Source organism: Zingiber officinale, chromosome 8B (genome assembly GCF_018446385.1).
Source record: "Zingiber officinale cultivar Zhangliang chromosome 8B, Zo_v1.1, whole genome shotgun sequence".
Lineage (NCBI taxonomy): Eukaryota > Viridiplantae > Streptophyta > Magnoliopsida > Zingiberales > Zingiberaceae > Zingiber > Zingiber officinale.
In genome coordinates this window covers 58,428,772-58,444,255 of record NC_056001.1, presented here as the reverse complement: position 1 = coordinate 58,444,255, position 15,484 = coordinate 58,428,772, and the positions used below count along the sequence as shown (strand labels likewise).

The 15,484-nt window shown below is 38.3% G+C and overlaps 2 protein-coding genes across 2 annotated transcripts; both read right to left on the bottom strand.

Annotated features, from left to right (window-relative positions):
- Window positions 1–1,027: 1,027 nt before the first annotated feature.
- On the bottom strand, window positions 1,028–6,621 carry LOC122014579 (ubiquitin carboxyl-terminal hydrolase 2-like). Its single transcript, XM_042570857.1, has 2 exons — window positions 3,549–6,621; window positions 1,028–1,707 (listed from the first exon to the last, which is right to left on the bottom strand). The coding sequence occupies exons 1-2, from the start codon at window positions 6,284–6,286 to the stop codon at window positions 1,473–1,475; spliced, it is 2,973 nt and encodes a 990-aa protein (XP_042426791.1). The 5' UTR covers window positions 6,287–6,621; the 3' UTR covers window positions 1,028–1,472.
- Window positions 6,622–10,931: 4,310 nt separating this feature from the next.
- Window positions 10,932–14,239, bottom strand: LOC122013950. The gene is made up of 2 exons (XM_042570161.1): window positions 13,765–14,239; window positions 10,932–12,321 (listed from the first exon to the last, which is right to left on the bottom strand). The coding sequence occupies exons 1-2, from the start codon at window positions 14,037–14,039 to the stop codon at window positions 11,046–11,048; spliced, it is 1,551 nt and encodes a 516-aa protein (XP_042426095.1). The 5' UTR covers window positions 14,040–14,239; the 3' UTR covers window positions 10,932–11,045.
- Window positions 14,240–15,484: the final 1,245 nt, after the last annotated feature.

Below are 15,484 nucleotides of genomic sequence, written 5' to 3'. Positions count from 1 at the left end.
ATGTAGTATTATTTCTTTCTTCAAATTTATTTTTCTTTTATTTTTTTAATAATTCACCATCAATATTTTCTAACTAAATATTTTTGGATAAATAAATTTTATTAATAATTTATTAAAGTTAAAATGGATAAAAAGACAGTTTAGTTCACGAAACTCCCATCAATGAGGGTTTTCGAGGAAGAGTCTATTATACGTAGTGACTATATTTAGTACTCGAATCTATTTCTTCTAGGTCACACAATAATTTTATTGTTGTGTCGAGATTTTCCTTTCTCGAAGTTAAAAATGATTAATATTTGTTTAAAAAAAATTGTAATTAAAATCTATATTAATAGTATTACAATAATTTATTACTATTTCTAAATTAGATAACATAAAATATTTTTTATTTTTTAAATTTTATTAATAATAAAAAAATGAGGTTTGACATAAGATAAAGTTATTGCTAGGTGGTAATTTTATTAATAACGCTTCCAGGACAGAGTTAAATTGACTAATATGGGATATATATTGTTACAATGGGCAAGATATTGAATCTTGACAAAGTAAAGAAAAATGCTCTCCCCGCAATGGTCAACTGTAGCTTCTCGATTTACCTCCTCACAGATGATAGTAGGGTCGGTCGTGTTCGGTTATTAGGATGATAAATTTCACCTTTTACTATAACTAATAAAATTAAATATTTTTAATAATATTTATTTATTAAAATATTAAATTCATTTTTCCACCTAAGGTCTCGATTGAGACGGCCTGAAATTTTTCATCCATCATATAAAAAGGCACCTTCTGCATGGGAGTTGATTTATCATTGTGATAACATTTGAGAACAAAATACTACTAAATTATTTATTTGAGAATAATTTAACAAAACTTGGATTTTGTAAAGAAAATAGTTTATGCGATAAAAATTGTAATAGTTAAAGCTTCAAATCTCAAAGAAAATAGTTTATTTGATAAATATTGCTAATAGGCGGTAAGGGTAGCAAGCCATGCCTAGTTAGACCACATGCTATGCTAGACAATCTAATTTCATGCTACGACTAGATTAATACAAGTTTTATTCAGTGGCAAAAAAGCGATCCATCGAAACAAATCTCTACAAGCTTTTCAGGTTATACAATGAACCAGCTATTCAGCGCAAATTGGTATTCAAAATGTATATAATTCATGAATAAAAACCTTGAGATTTAAAGCATCCTCCCAAATGTGGGGGTGCAAAGTATACTGAATATCTCAAACAAGAACAATTCTTTCAAGTGATGCGCCCGGGAAAACTTGTGGCACCAAGAAGCCAATCCACCACAGTTTCTTCTCAGCAGAGTTTTGAGTGCAATTGGTCGCATACCAATAGCGCATGAGAATCCTTAGACTGCCTGCCCCATGGATTGCACTCTCCACATGGCGAGTTTGTATAGTTCCCAATGTTTTCGCCTGCTTCATGAGGATTTTCGAAAGTTTAAAATAATCGACAATTACATCTTCTCGTAGAACAGAATGTAAGCTTCAGACTGAAGGACTTCAGACAATGCAGCCTCTCTGATGTGTGCATCACTAGCATAAAACCAGGAGGATGAATTTACATCCTTCCTTGCTTTCCCGCTGTTCCTTTGACCTCGCACATATGCAATATAATGACCGCCAGACATGCCCCCAGAGTGTACGACCACCCCAAATAGGGAGTAGCTGCAGTTTTCCTTTTCCTCGCACCTAAAAGAAGAAACAAGCAATCGTTATACGGATATGTTATTAGAACACAACATTCTACATCTTGTTTTGGTTTCATTTCGTACAAATACAATCTCATATACAAATAACCTCCATCAATCATGATCGTATCAGGAACTAAGTATATGGTTGTTCCTAGTTTTTAATTTAAACAGAGCTGATATTATAAAACTGTAGCATATTATTCTGCAACAATAAAGGTGGTATCACAGGATAGGAAAAGCAAACCACTAGAACTGTTAGATGAACAGATTGCACAAGAAGCATAATGCGAAGAGTAAGCATTGTAACAAACAACTACATAAGCTCTTTGAAGTTTTATAACTAGAATGTTATGTAATTCCACTACTCAATAATCCAAATCTTGCACAGCATCTCTGTCATTGCGAGTCAGGAAGTAGGTTTATGCTTTTCATCTCAACCACTGAGACCATGCTCTCATCTGATGCACTTTTGCTTCCTTCCTGCCAAAGTTATCCTTCCAAAACTACATGGATAAGAGAGAAGCGGAACAAGAGTGGTAGGTTGCCTAGTAACCGAATTTTGTAGACAGAGATATACATGTATCTTAATCTTTGCATCTTTAGATTCCTTCCACTAGAAGTAAACATGTCCACGGATCATGAAAAGGGCAATTGACATTTGACAATTTTACTTCAAGACATGATTTCTAGCAATTTCAACAGATCATTTGCAGATATTTTGCCCCTTGTGATTCTTAAATGTTGATAAGACAAGGCATGTTAACAACACTAGGTAAAAAAAAATAATTGTCCTACAGCACTCAAGCATTGAAAATGTTCGACGAACAACAAATATTAGATTTGGGTCAGGACTCAGGAGTTTGAATCTTGTAAGTGGGTGAGAGTACTTCAGCGGTGCAATTGTGGCAAAGAGAGAGAATCTGGCATTCATATGTGCTGGGACAGGGACAAACTACAACAATTGCAATTTTGCTGCCTTCCTCTCCACTTATTCTCATCAATTCTCTTATCACCTATTCAGTATGAGCATCCCCATTGCAATCCGCTCCTTTTTTTCAGTGAACACGAAACAAGACAACCTTGGTACTACCTCAACACCACCTTGATATCTGCTGGTGAGGATGACGCTCTTACATTTTGCCCATGCCAGTACGGTGCTAATTTCAATTAATCAGCGAAATGAGATATTTCACTTGTGCCATTCAAATCGATGGTATTTAAAACCATGATGACAAGGTTGACATGATATAACCAATGTTTACTAGAGAAGAATGAGTATGAAGTCGTTAAATAAATAAAAGTGATTTGCATAGAATATATCCAAAAACATGCAATCATTGTCCTTAAAATACCAAATTAATGAATCTGCAGCAAGGGATTGCTAGAAAGGACAAAAGGTGTTAGATGTCAATAAATATAGTTTGTTGGAAAATTTCTTGTTTATTTGAATTAGTTATTCCCATGACTTGGTTTCCTATCATTTCAATGTCACTAAGTGCAAGTGTGGTACCTCTCAGTAAGTGAAAACTACACCCTAGGAAAGGCTCATCTTATAATTTATGCTGAATACAAACTGTGAAAATATAAATTAATCACTATACCACTTGAAAAACAATTACTCTGCATATCCAAAAAAAACCATTATTTATCAAGGTTCAACTTTCTAGCAAACAAGATCTAGTAAAATCACCGTAAGCATGAAAAAATAGAATTAGTTACAGAGATCAGTGCTTAAGCATAGATATGGATTTCTACTCCCAAGATTCCAAATGAATAAGTTACACTGGTGGTATGGAAAAGAAATTTATTTCTTTTTCTTTTCAAATAAATATTGTTTACCTTGGATCGAGATATAGCCTCAAATCAAGTATCTCTTGAAAGAGAACATGACCCCTCAATTTACTTAACCGGCCACGAGCATCTTGACTAAATCTCTTCAAATGTATTGTCAAAATGGGTGGTATTTTGCTGATCAGAATCCTTTTAGTTGCATCCCTCTTAACCTTCTTCTTTGCAGGTTCTGTTTTTTTTACCCGTATATCTTGGGCTGCACAAGCTTGACCTGACAGATTTGAACCCTTTTTGCATAAAGTAATTGCAAGTTTGCCATTTCTGCAAGGATTCGTTAGGTTTTCTCCAATATCATGTAGGGAGCTAGTCAAAGTAGCTGCTAGAGCTTGTCCACTAACTTGAACTTCTTCCTGGACACTTACAGTTTTGTCACTCTCAATTTGCTCGGGCCTTGAATCGGCAAATTCCTGATCTTCAGTGATCCCATTTGGTTTATCTATTTGATCATTCAATATATAGTCTGGTAAAACTTTGCCGTTACCAGCAGCTTCATTTTTAAATTTTACTTCCTCTGAACCGCAACCAATATTTAATTTATGTTCAGAATTGTGCTTTTCTGAGAGTAACTCAGTCTCTGCACTGACCGATGCTGTCCCTCTGTTTCCTAAATTGCTAAGACCGGTTGAATGGAGATCGCTAACCTGATAACCAAGAGAATTTTTTTCAGTTGTGCATTCATCCCCTTCATCTTGAAACTTCATCATATTTGTGTTGCCTAGTGTTGGTAGAAGATCACTCTTGCATGGCTCATCAGTAATCATATCACTTGACAAGGCCTCAGAACAGTGCTCACAGTACCATGCATGTTCATCAGACAAAAGCTCCATGTTGGTAAATAATGCTAGACAACTTTCAATTGAAACAATATTTTCACTATTATCCACTTCCTGATTAGTTTCACAACTGTTTTTGGCCCAGAGAGTCACAGGTGCCTCTTCAGCCATGCCAGTGTCAGTCTTGAGCTCTGAAGTCACCTCTGGTTCATTAAATAGATCACCAAATCCATCAAATTCAACTTCCGCCTGTACAGAGTTAGCAACAACAGCTGCCTGCACACTTTGTTCCTTCACTGAATTTCCAGAGGATGACTCGTTATCAGGACTATGAGAAGAAGTCACACCAGTCATGACACCAGTGGTGCAATCTAGTGCTTCATAAGGAAGTAAAATAACTCCAGCATCATGCACACATGAAGACGAAGTGTCATTTCTGCTAAAATTATCAATGTTAGAATCTGAAGAAGCTTTCAACTGTATAGAGGAATCGTCTACTTCTGAACCAATGGAAATTTTATTTTCATTCTGGGATAGTTGACTGCTATCAGGAAGGTTAGAAGATTGAGTAGCCAACTCTAAAGCATCTGATGTCATAGTGGGCTCTGCAAGATAATCCATCCACGAGTAACCCTCTGCTTCTGAAGCAACATCTAGTGCTGTTTCTGGTACAGCAATGTCCCAGTTATTGTCTTCTTCTGTTTTGGGTGGATCAGATGACTCACAATACTCCACCGAGGAAGTATCTCTTTCTTCTGGTCCGCAATGAGGCATGATAACAGATCCTCTAGCACTTGTCTTTTCTCGAAATTTCCTACTTTTATTTCTTTCTTTTGGAGGTGGCTTCCTTTTAGGTGGAGGAGGTGGAGCTTTCTTAGAAGTTGACTTCTTTGAAGGTACTGGTAGCGATAAATCTAGGAATGGTTCATGAACTGTAGAAGAATGCCCACATTCAACACAACGCACTGTGCTAGATAGCTGGCCACCAAATATATTATCAACCAAAGTACTCTCCAAATTTGGAGAGCCTTGACCACTAGAGTCCTGTTCTTTTCTGGCATTTCTGTCTTCGGCATACAAACCATCAAGCAAGCAACGTAGCAATTCATGGCAGTCCTGCTGCTGGTAGCCTCTAAACTGTGGTGCTTTGGAACATATACATCCAAAAATATTCTTTGGGTTCAATACACCTTTAGTAGTTGCCCCAATACTTGTTTCGCTGAAAAGTTTCTTCAATGCCATAGTAAGTGGTCCAATAGGCCTGTTCAAGCTCACCATGAACTGCCTCAGCAAATCTATGGCCAGAAGGTTCTGCATCACTGAATTAAAGAAACAAGTGTTTCCGAGATTCGATAACCCTCTTATCACATACCCCTTTCCATCCTGCAAGGTCAAAGGTTCAGGCTCTAAAACTTCAACCCTCTTATCATCTCCGACTGATTTAGTCTCTCCTGCATCAGCCAAGACGTTTGGTAACTCAATATGGATCGCTAGATTGCATGAGAAGCACCAGCCGCTGCTAGGCTTGTCCAATCTCACCATGAGATCATGGTGCTCCTGCTTCGAATGCCTGCGGGCATGGCCGTAAGGCACCGAATCATTCACTGCTCCCCCGCAAAAGCAGCGATTGCAATCCAAACAGATCCAAAAGAGATGCACCTCCCTCTTTTTCTGCGGCTTACCCTTCTTACCCCCGCCCATTCTAGCAGGAGAATCATCCCGGCAGTCCTCGCAAGCGGATGCAACATTGGATGACGAAATTCCCAGAAGAACCTGATTCAATTGGACACTTTCTTTATTGTAGTGGCTACAGGATTCTCCATCCATGACATCCCCACCATCTGCATCCTCCTTGGGATCGCTTGCCCTCGGATCAGATTGGACGGATCCAGACGAAGCCCGCGGAGGCACTCTGCGAGGGTTCCGCCCCTTACTTTTCACCTTCTTCCCCATTGATACCGATCACGATCGTGAATGGAATATACAAAACCAGTAACAAAAAGAGAGAAAATCGATCCAGAAACAAGGAATCAAAGAGCAAAATTTCTTCCCCACCAGAATCTTACTTGATTCAAAGAAAAAAAAAATCACAAATTTACCGAGACGGAGAGAAAAAAAAATCCGATCTCCGTGCGTGAAGAGAAAAAATTGACAAGAGAAGGATCGAAATGGGATGATCCAAGGAGCCGGCGGAGAGAGACAGACCTCGAGGCTGGTAAGCAGTGGGGAGAACGCACTCCGGCAAGCGCTTCCGCTCCCCCAGGTACACGAACAGTAAAACATTGGCGCATGGGAAGGTTCGAGGGTTTTTGTTTCGAGTGAGCCCGTTCAATTCCGGGTCGGACTAGTCCTGGGGATGGATCCGGCCTGTTTTGAAATGGAGGCCCGACCCAGTCAATTGAAAGCCTTCTCGGCCACAAATGATTCATGAGAATTATTGTTATTATTATTATCTCAGTTATTCATCTTCAGTGCAAAGCCAAACTTATCCAGAAAATTTTATTACAAATAGTCAGGCTAGAAAATAAAGAAACATAAATCTCTTCTGACAAAAAAAAAAACAAACAAACAAAATGAACACGAAGTTTAAAAAGAAAAAGAAAAAAAATAAAAGTTTGATGTCACTGCTGCAACAGGATTCTTATACAAGTATCAAGAGAAACCATTTTAAATGTTCCTTCTTTTAAGTGTTCAATCCAATGAGGCAACCATCTCCTAAAAGGGCCAGAAGTCATCGCCGCCAGGCTTCTTCACGAAGATCTGATTGTACTCCGGCCGTGAAGTCTGAAAAGGAAGTAGAAAACTGTCATGATGACTCAGAACCATTTTCGATGCAAAGACACAAGTTGAACTAAGAAGTTCTGAGTTGCTTGACTCAGGTAGGCAGTTAAAGAATTGATTCGGCAGAGGTACACGCGTAACTAACTTGTGGTTTGCGCAACAATGAAGATTTTCAATCAAGAGCAACATCTGATCTTATTGTATCCGGGACTTATCATAATTCGAGTGGAACTGAGAAACTAAGCCAACTTTGTTATTATCTGGATAGGTCCTAACGCGACATCCGAACCTGATGTGTGGGTTTTGGAAGTGTTTTGGTTCTCTCAAGGTTAGTTTCAGATACATAGATGTACTTGAAGGCATTATCTTGTCGATGACAAGGATGAAATGGTTGCCAAGATAAAAAAGTTGCAGGTATAGTACTTTTCAAGTAATATCACTTCTTATTGAACTACTGAGTATTGCCTAACACCTATCGTCTACCGAGATTCAACAATTCAATGGTAAGAATTCGATCATCTATTTGTACATAGATAATGAGAAGGGATGGCAATGTATAACGTACGTACATTATAATGTATGTATCATCTATTCTGGTACCTAATGTTGCTAGGATTACCAAGACATGTTAAGATAATTCAAGTTCCTAAACAGGATTACCAACACAGATGCAAGATTAATAACATAAAACAAATAACTCAAATGTGCGTATTTATACTAAATAAAAACAAATAACATACGACTAAGAAATCTCAAATGGGGAGACGGACAATGCACCATCAGAGGCGAACATACAATACGTATAAATATGGAATCTCTAATGTGCATATGTATACCAATAAGAAATTTCACTATGCACAAAAGAAATCTCATACGTTTTAAATGATGAAAAAGATGAATAGGTAAACCATCCTTTTTCAAGTCATGTGCAATTACTCCCCTCCCAATGAAAGAAAAAAGGTTCGAAAAAAAGAAAACACTCATCTAAGAGTAACATATTCACTTGTTTTAGAAACTATGAAAAAGGACACATGGATGACAATTTTACATTTACTTTTTATTCTAAACCATACTAGGTATTTTAAGTACTACTGTTGGTTTGCTCACAATCAACACTATAATAGATTATTTACTCATATATCTCAAACAATGATAACAACCATGAAATGCAAACTTTAAATGTCAAAACATTTATTTAATGTCTCTCTACTTGATGTTACCCCAGCACCTAGACTAGAGAAGATGTAGGCACCCCATTACTCATAAATCTCCTTACACTTCTCACAAATTGTGGCGCACACTTATAACCAAAAATCTATATACACTATTTCTTTGAGTCAATCAATGATTTTCAGATTACCATCTTCATTGTATGTTCATCTGTTTTTTTTTTTTTGAATGACCTAGGAAAAATATTATTTTTAAACAGTGTTGAAACAATACAATACATGAAGAAAAACAAAAGAAAAAAATATCAGTAGGTACAAATTTCTGCTGGTGTGATTTGAAGATAGACTTTTTGAGAGGTATGCTTGTTATAATTTTTAACAACAGATGTCTTATGGAAAGAATTATGAAAAATATGGTTGTGAAAAAGTTGGGATGAAGGAAAAGCTGTAAAATATGGAACTGTATATGTTAAAAAGTTGATTGTCAAATGTTGGATCCAGGCATGAAGGAAAAAACTGAAAATTTCAAGACTACTCTTCATTGTTTACCCACTTGTATAAATGCTGATTATTCGCTTCTCTTTTTTTTAGTTACTCATATTCAAGTTGTACTTCTGCTCAAAGCATGATAGACGAAAGGTTCTAAGCTTGTTAAATTTTTGGTCAATAATTAGATTAAAATTTTATTTTTACCCCTGTACCTTATTTTTTCAAATACTCCACACTTCCAAATTTGTCATTTGACTCCCAAACTTTAAAAAAGCATTATTGAAATGACCCTTTCCACCATTAACAACTTACTGAACTAATATATTCATGTGCACCACTTGGTAGGCGCATGCTGATTTGCATATCAAAGATTTTGACCATTTTGAGCTTGTCAACAACATTAGAATACATTTCAAAAAATTTCTTGCCTAAACCAAATCAACTTGAGGTGGAATTTCTGATGGGAAAAATCAAAAAATTTGGACACTTTGTCAACTCTACCAGAGAGACATATCAAGATTTGTTTTTATCCTAAATACCTTATTTTGATGAAAATTCCATCACAAAATGATTGCAAATCAGCTTGTTGGCATTTATATATTCACAATTAAGCCTTTGCATATGGTGGGGTTTAGGCCTACATGCACTCGGGTGGAGCTTCAGTTCATGAAATTCTACTACTGAGGCATCAACCTATGTATCAAATGATACATTTCTGTAGACGGCAGTTTTGGTTACCAGGCTCACCTAATGTAAAAGGTGATAAACTGATAATTGATCATAACATAAGATGATAAATGATGATAACATAAAGATGGATACTTAAGACATTGAGGTGGTTTGATGTGGTTTTGCAAGGTCCCTTAGACTTGCTTAGAGATTTCTGGAGACCCTTGTTGAATCTCATTCAATTGTTGTTTTTCTTTTGTCTCCTTTCTAAATCAAGCATGTTTTCCTTGTTTCCATAAGAAATACACTCCAACATTCTTGTTCTTTTTATTAAAATACAGTTTCAGTATAACTAAGAAGTATTTTTGTTTCTAAAGAAGTTTAATAAGAAAATCTTATCTTTGTCTTGTACATCTGTTGCTCTATGGTCGTGATATAGGAGGTTTGTGGAACCTAAGTTGTCAATAGTCAGCTGCTCTTTCTGTATATAGAACGGAATCCTAGGCCGTGAAAATGGAAGATAATATTGAACATATTTAACCATAGAAAAACATGCTTTTGACATGCAAAAGGAGAAACCCCGACCCTGGACCTGATACGAATACGAAGATCTAAGATTTCCAGAGTCGATTTAGATCGTAAGGCGCAACAGAGGCTACAATTAGGGTAGTTAAGTAAGACCACAGACTCACCAGATCTTTGAAAATTAGGAATGCGATTACGAAGAATAGGAAGAAGAGGATCTCGAACTCTGCGATCCGAACAAAGGAGAACACCGCGCTAACCGCCCTCGTCAGCAAGGGCTCCCTCCGGATCGCAGCTCCGCCGCGCCGCTGCATCGGAGATTGTTCGGAGGATGGTAAAACCCAGAGACCGTCACGGCGAATCGAAGGCCAGCGAGAAGAGAAAGCTCCGAAGCTTCGAATTGGGGGCAAATATGACCATGAAAGAAGAAAAATTTACCCAAACACCCTTTATTATATAAGATTGAAAAAAATTATATATTACTTTATTAAAATATATATTTAATAAACAATTTACAAAATACAATTAAAATTTAATAAATAAATTTATTCATAAATTATTTATTAGTTTTATTATAGATATCAAAATCATTAATGTTTATTTTTTTATTAGATATATATTTTTATTATTCAATAAACATAAATATATTTCTATTAAATTAAATATTATTTGTTTCTTAAATATTTGATTCATTTACCACCTAAGTGAGTTTGAGCTTCTTACTCACCCTACTATTAGTTATCCTTTAATCAAAATACATTCATCAATTGGCATTTGACGATTTATAACAAAAGATTCTTCAGAGATTACATTTGATAACGTTCAATTCATTTACAACCCTAAGTTTCTTAGTAGTTAGTCATCTTTTTAACCAAAATTCACTTGCCCGTCGCCAATGGTCATTCTGAAATCAGGGGGCACAGTTAAGCATTCATTTGTCAGAGATGATGTTCGATAACAAGATGAACCATCCAATTCGAAAAGTCATTTATCAACAATGTCGCATGTACAGTCTTTAACAATGAACCATGTTATTGTGTCAGCACAAATACAGAAACAACACCAATCTCAAACAATCATCAGAGCACCCACCTCGGTGACACCCGAACGGTGTTCCGACGAGGTCTTGGTGTCTGCTCCGAGCTGTTCCTTTTCTTCATGCTCGATGAGACCGTCGGGCTGCAGTAATCGTGATTCTGTGGAAGTAATGCCGCCCCTGGTGAACTTGTTTTTCTCACAGGAATTATGGTATTCTGTTTCTGCAATGCTGCTGAGTTTTGCTTATCGCAACTCCATCTGCTATAGTCGACACAACTACTACTCCTACCAACATTTTGGTACTTGGTTTCCAATGGACTCGGTATGTTTCTACTTTCCATTGTCTCGGCAGAGTACATTGTTTCCACCCCGCTGTCAAACCCATCCTCCAACATATCGATCGGAGATGCAGTGGACTGCACCTCACTGGAGCAGTCATTTTGCCAGGTACCAACCAGAGGAACATCATGATCAATGCCATTTTTACTCAATTGGTTCGAAGGTCTGCAATCATCATGGGCAGCTTCCTCAGAGAGCATGTGTCGAAGAGGTAACGGTAAAAATATAGGTTTTGGAGCCTTTGAAGGAGCATCTTCAACCTTTTTCACTGAATTGTGAGATTGTAAGATTTCCTGATCTGCAATTTGGGTCGAATGCAGATCCACCAGTGGAGTATCATTGTAGGAAATCTCTCTGGCAATAGAACTGCTTGATACAGGAGTATATTTAGAGTGTTGAACCATTTGCAACGACGATGAAGCATTGTCATTCTCCTCGTTGGCTTTGAAGATCCGGCGAAGTGTGCAAGTCACACCAGAAGACTCACTGTGTCCACTCGACATCAACCTACTCAGAAGTAATTTTGGCTTGCTAACCTCGTCCAAGTTTCCTTCCCAATGCTGAAATAGCCAATTGCAAACGATCGGGATAGGAATTCCAAATTGCATAGGGACATCCTTTTTCCATGAAGACAATGAAGAAGATCTTGTCGTCGGCGAGGAAGCAAGTTTCATGGGATCACACACCATAAAAGCTAGATTCCCTTGGATGTCAAAGCCAGCAGATCCCGGGAACCATGTGACCCCATCAGTCGACAATTTTATGAGGTTATCGGTAGCAATTACTACTTTTCCTTCACCAATTGCCAACTCTTCTTTATCCATGAATCCTAGAACATAAACTAGAGTCCCAAGCTCAAGACTTGATTTGCAGCAGGTTTTCAGGTAATGAGGCTGCTGCACCTGTGAGGATGAGTCAACATCCATAGTATCGATCCCCACAATCGTCAGATCAAGAATGGAACTTGTAACGAAGAATCTGAAAAAAAAAAAGGTTAAAACAAAACATGGAAACTTTGACACATGAAAAAAATAGAAGTGTGTTAGAAACATAAACTGATTTAGTTGCACGTACTTTGCGCATTATATCTTACAACACTTCATTTCTTAATAAAACACAAAGTGAACCACTAAAACACAGATTGACACTGAATGATCACAAATAACCTAATTCAAGTTATGACAAAAGACAGTAACTTAAATCACATAAATATAGTGTAAAATACGGTAAACGATAAGCGAAGATATCATCTGTTAAATACTAAGCTGTATTGACCTTAGGATCCTACATTATACAAATTTCAAGAGGACTTGAATAATTGAATCAGAGCGGCATGCGTTTATCAGATATAAGAAACAATGTATCATATCAAGCAAAATTAATGAATTGAGACACTAACCGAACCATTTTAATGACAACTCCTCTAGCATTCCAACTCAATCGTCAGATTATAAGTCCATTCCATACCGGACCAAACCCGAATAGGGTTATGTACATTTTTATTATGAGGATGGGTCATTTGAACATACGTAAATAGATACTGAGTACCATATTCACTTCTTTTCTTTTGGGGGTTGATTGTACATCTTTTTGACATTTATATATAAGGTATAGTCTGACCAGGCCTATATGATATGATTGATCGATAGAAATACTCCAACACTCCACATTTGTCATATATTCCATATATCACATTAGATAGATATCATATTCATGGAATTTGGCTATCTTTCAAGATGCCTTGACACAAATTAAATATAAAGGTTCCGATGAAGTTAGGCAAAGTTACTGATGTTTAGAGAAGGAAGCTTTACAAATGAAACTGATAGTTTATCAATGTAAAGTCATACTCAAAAGTGAATCCAAAATGTTATGTGGAAAGTACTCGAAAAGCATAGTCATTGCTCCATGCCACAACATCGTCATCCTTTCTCCTCTAAAATTTAGAGAAAATCGAGCTTCATGATTCTTCGTAATTTACTATGCAGTGGAAAATCTGAAGAATGAACCAACAATTTGATTCAAAATAGAGAATGAAAAAAAGAAGATTTTTCCTAAAAGTTGCATACTCAGATCTACGAGTTGAGGATCAAAACTAATATCGATCAAGTGGCCAATCAAACTTGTCCTCGCAGAATTATAGCAAAGAGGGCTCTGACTTAAACATACCCGTTCACTGTGGTTGCAATTCGAAAGAACGATCCTAATTTTGGCACCAAGTTGAAAGGGATGTAACAACTCATTCAGCCTAAAATGACTGATCACTTGGGAGAAGGAACACTCCTCCAACTTCAGCACAGAACCTCCTTCAATCAAGTTTGCTAATCTTTCTTTCTTCTTAACCATAAATTTGATCAATGCATTTCATCAAACATATCGAGAATCACATATACCTAAATTGTGAGGGGAAAAGTGATTGACCTTTGAGGAACAAGTCTGGCAGGGAGACGACCATGGCAGAGGGAGACCTCGGCGACCTCCGCAGCGGCTGCATTTGGGAGGTTGGCGTGAGTCGTGAGGAGAAGGTTGCGGTGGATGAGGAACCCTGTTCCTCTCACGCTTCCTCCGCCTCTGCTTCCGCCTCCGACAGAAATAGCCGCCAAGGCGGGACCTTTGGAGGCAAAAATGCCATCTTTGATCCTGCTCCCTCCGCCCGAGCAAAAGCAGCACCGCTTCACCTCTCGCAAAAACCCCATCGCAAACCCCTCTTCTCGCCCCTGTGCAAATCTTCGCCGCCGACGCCGGCCGACACGTTACGACTCAGATCGTAACGGTGGAATCGAGCATCGCTGTCCTCCCGGGAAAAGAGGAAGGCCGTCTTTAAAGACGACCGAGAGCTTGATATTCTCCTCCCCGCTTAGTCTGTGACTCTGTGCCCCCGCTGATTCCTTTAGTGAAGTGCACAACGAGGAGACTTAAACAAATTGGGAAAATCAGAGTGGTCATATCACCACCTCATTCCTAAAATTTTTAAAGATACCACTGATGGATGAGCTGGTTTAGCCAAACCCAACCTGTCCTACACTTTGCTTAGGGTGTTTTCTTGTGACGGTGTTTACTTTGTTTATTTTTTTTATAATCTAACTTCGTCAAACCAATTCTCGAAGTAGTGTTCTTCAAATCGAATAGATCGTCTCAGTCGATTAATCGCCCAAAGAAACACAACCACAGGCGCCGGCTCCTGATCCGCCTGCATTTTCGGCCTCCGGCGCCGGCCTCTTAGAAGAGGATTTGCTGAACAAATTTGGGGGAATGGAGCCGTCAGAGCAGTCCGGATTGGTGTTGCTCCGACAAGTTACCAGGGAGAGCGGAGAACAACGGACCGCACTATACAAACCTCGAATCCTCACTGCATTGCGTTCCATGCTTCTCTGCAGCAGCGCCATCGTCCAGAACAACGTCACTGTTGCACTGGTCAATCTTTTGCTGGAGCATGAGAACAGGGCCCTCATCTTGAGGTCGGGCGTGGTATCGCCGCTCGTGGAAGAACTCAAAAGAGGCAACCCGGAGGCTCGCGGCATGCGGCAGAGAATCCTTTTCCCTCGTCATTTTCCGCGGGATGCTCTTCTCTTCCCTCTTATTTCCTCCCTTTTCTCTTCCTTCGTGAACGGATTTTCTTGACCCCACGGATAATCCGAGTTGATAAATGGTGGCATGCTTGTCATATGAGGTTACGAGATCGAACCATAGAACTGTCAGGGCGTAAATCCCTGGACCGTGTCCATCTCATTCCACCACCACTTGCCCGCTCGGCTACTGTGATTTATCTCCCCCGTGATGGCCTAGGGTCGGGTGCGGCGAAAGCGCTGGGGACGAGCGATTTCACCTTTTGCTGAAAAACCTCAAGACAAGGATGTTATTTTTGCATTTACTGCATCGTAGGGATCATAGTATGTTATTTTGAAGAAGTTGAAAGGTTTCTTTCATTTTTTTTTTTTTTTTGCAGTAGATAGTTAGTAATATACGGACTTGATGTTATGAGCATGTTTTCTCAAGGTCGTGCTTCCTTTGATTCCTACGATGAAATAAAGAAACTTTAATATTCTTTGTTTACTTTTACACCGAAATTTCTCCTCTTGGATAGCTGAGGGAGATGCCGTTGTTCTGCTAGGAATGTATTGGAGGTTGTTTGGGTGAGGGA

Bases quoted from the DNA above. Each gene is read 5' to 3' on its own strand.
- LOC122014579 (XM_042570857.1), bottom strand. From the start codon at position 6,286: ATGGGGAAGAAGGTGAAAAGTAAGGGGCGGAACCCTCGCAGAGTGCCT. The intron at 1,708-3,548 runs GTAAACAATATT...TTCTTCTTTTAG, and splicing joins AGGCTATATCTCGATCCAAG to GTGCGAGGAAAAGGAAAACT.
- LOC122013950 (XM_042570161.1), bottom strand. From the start codon at position 14,039: ATGGGGTTTTTGCGAGAGGTGAAGCGGTGCTGCTTTTGCTCGGGCGGA. The intron at 12,322-13,764 runs GTCAATCACTTT...TTTTTTTTTCAG, and splicing joins GCCAGACTTGTTCCTCAAAG to ATTCTTCGTTACAAGTTCCA.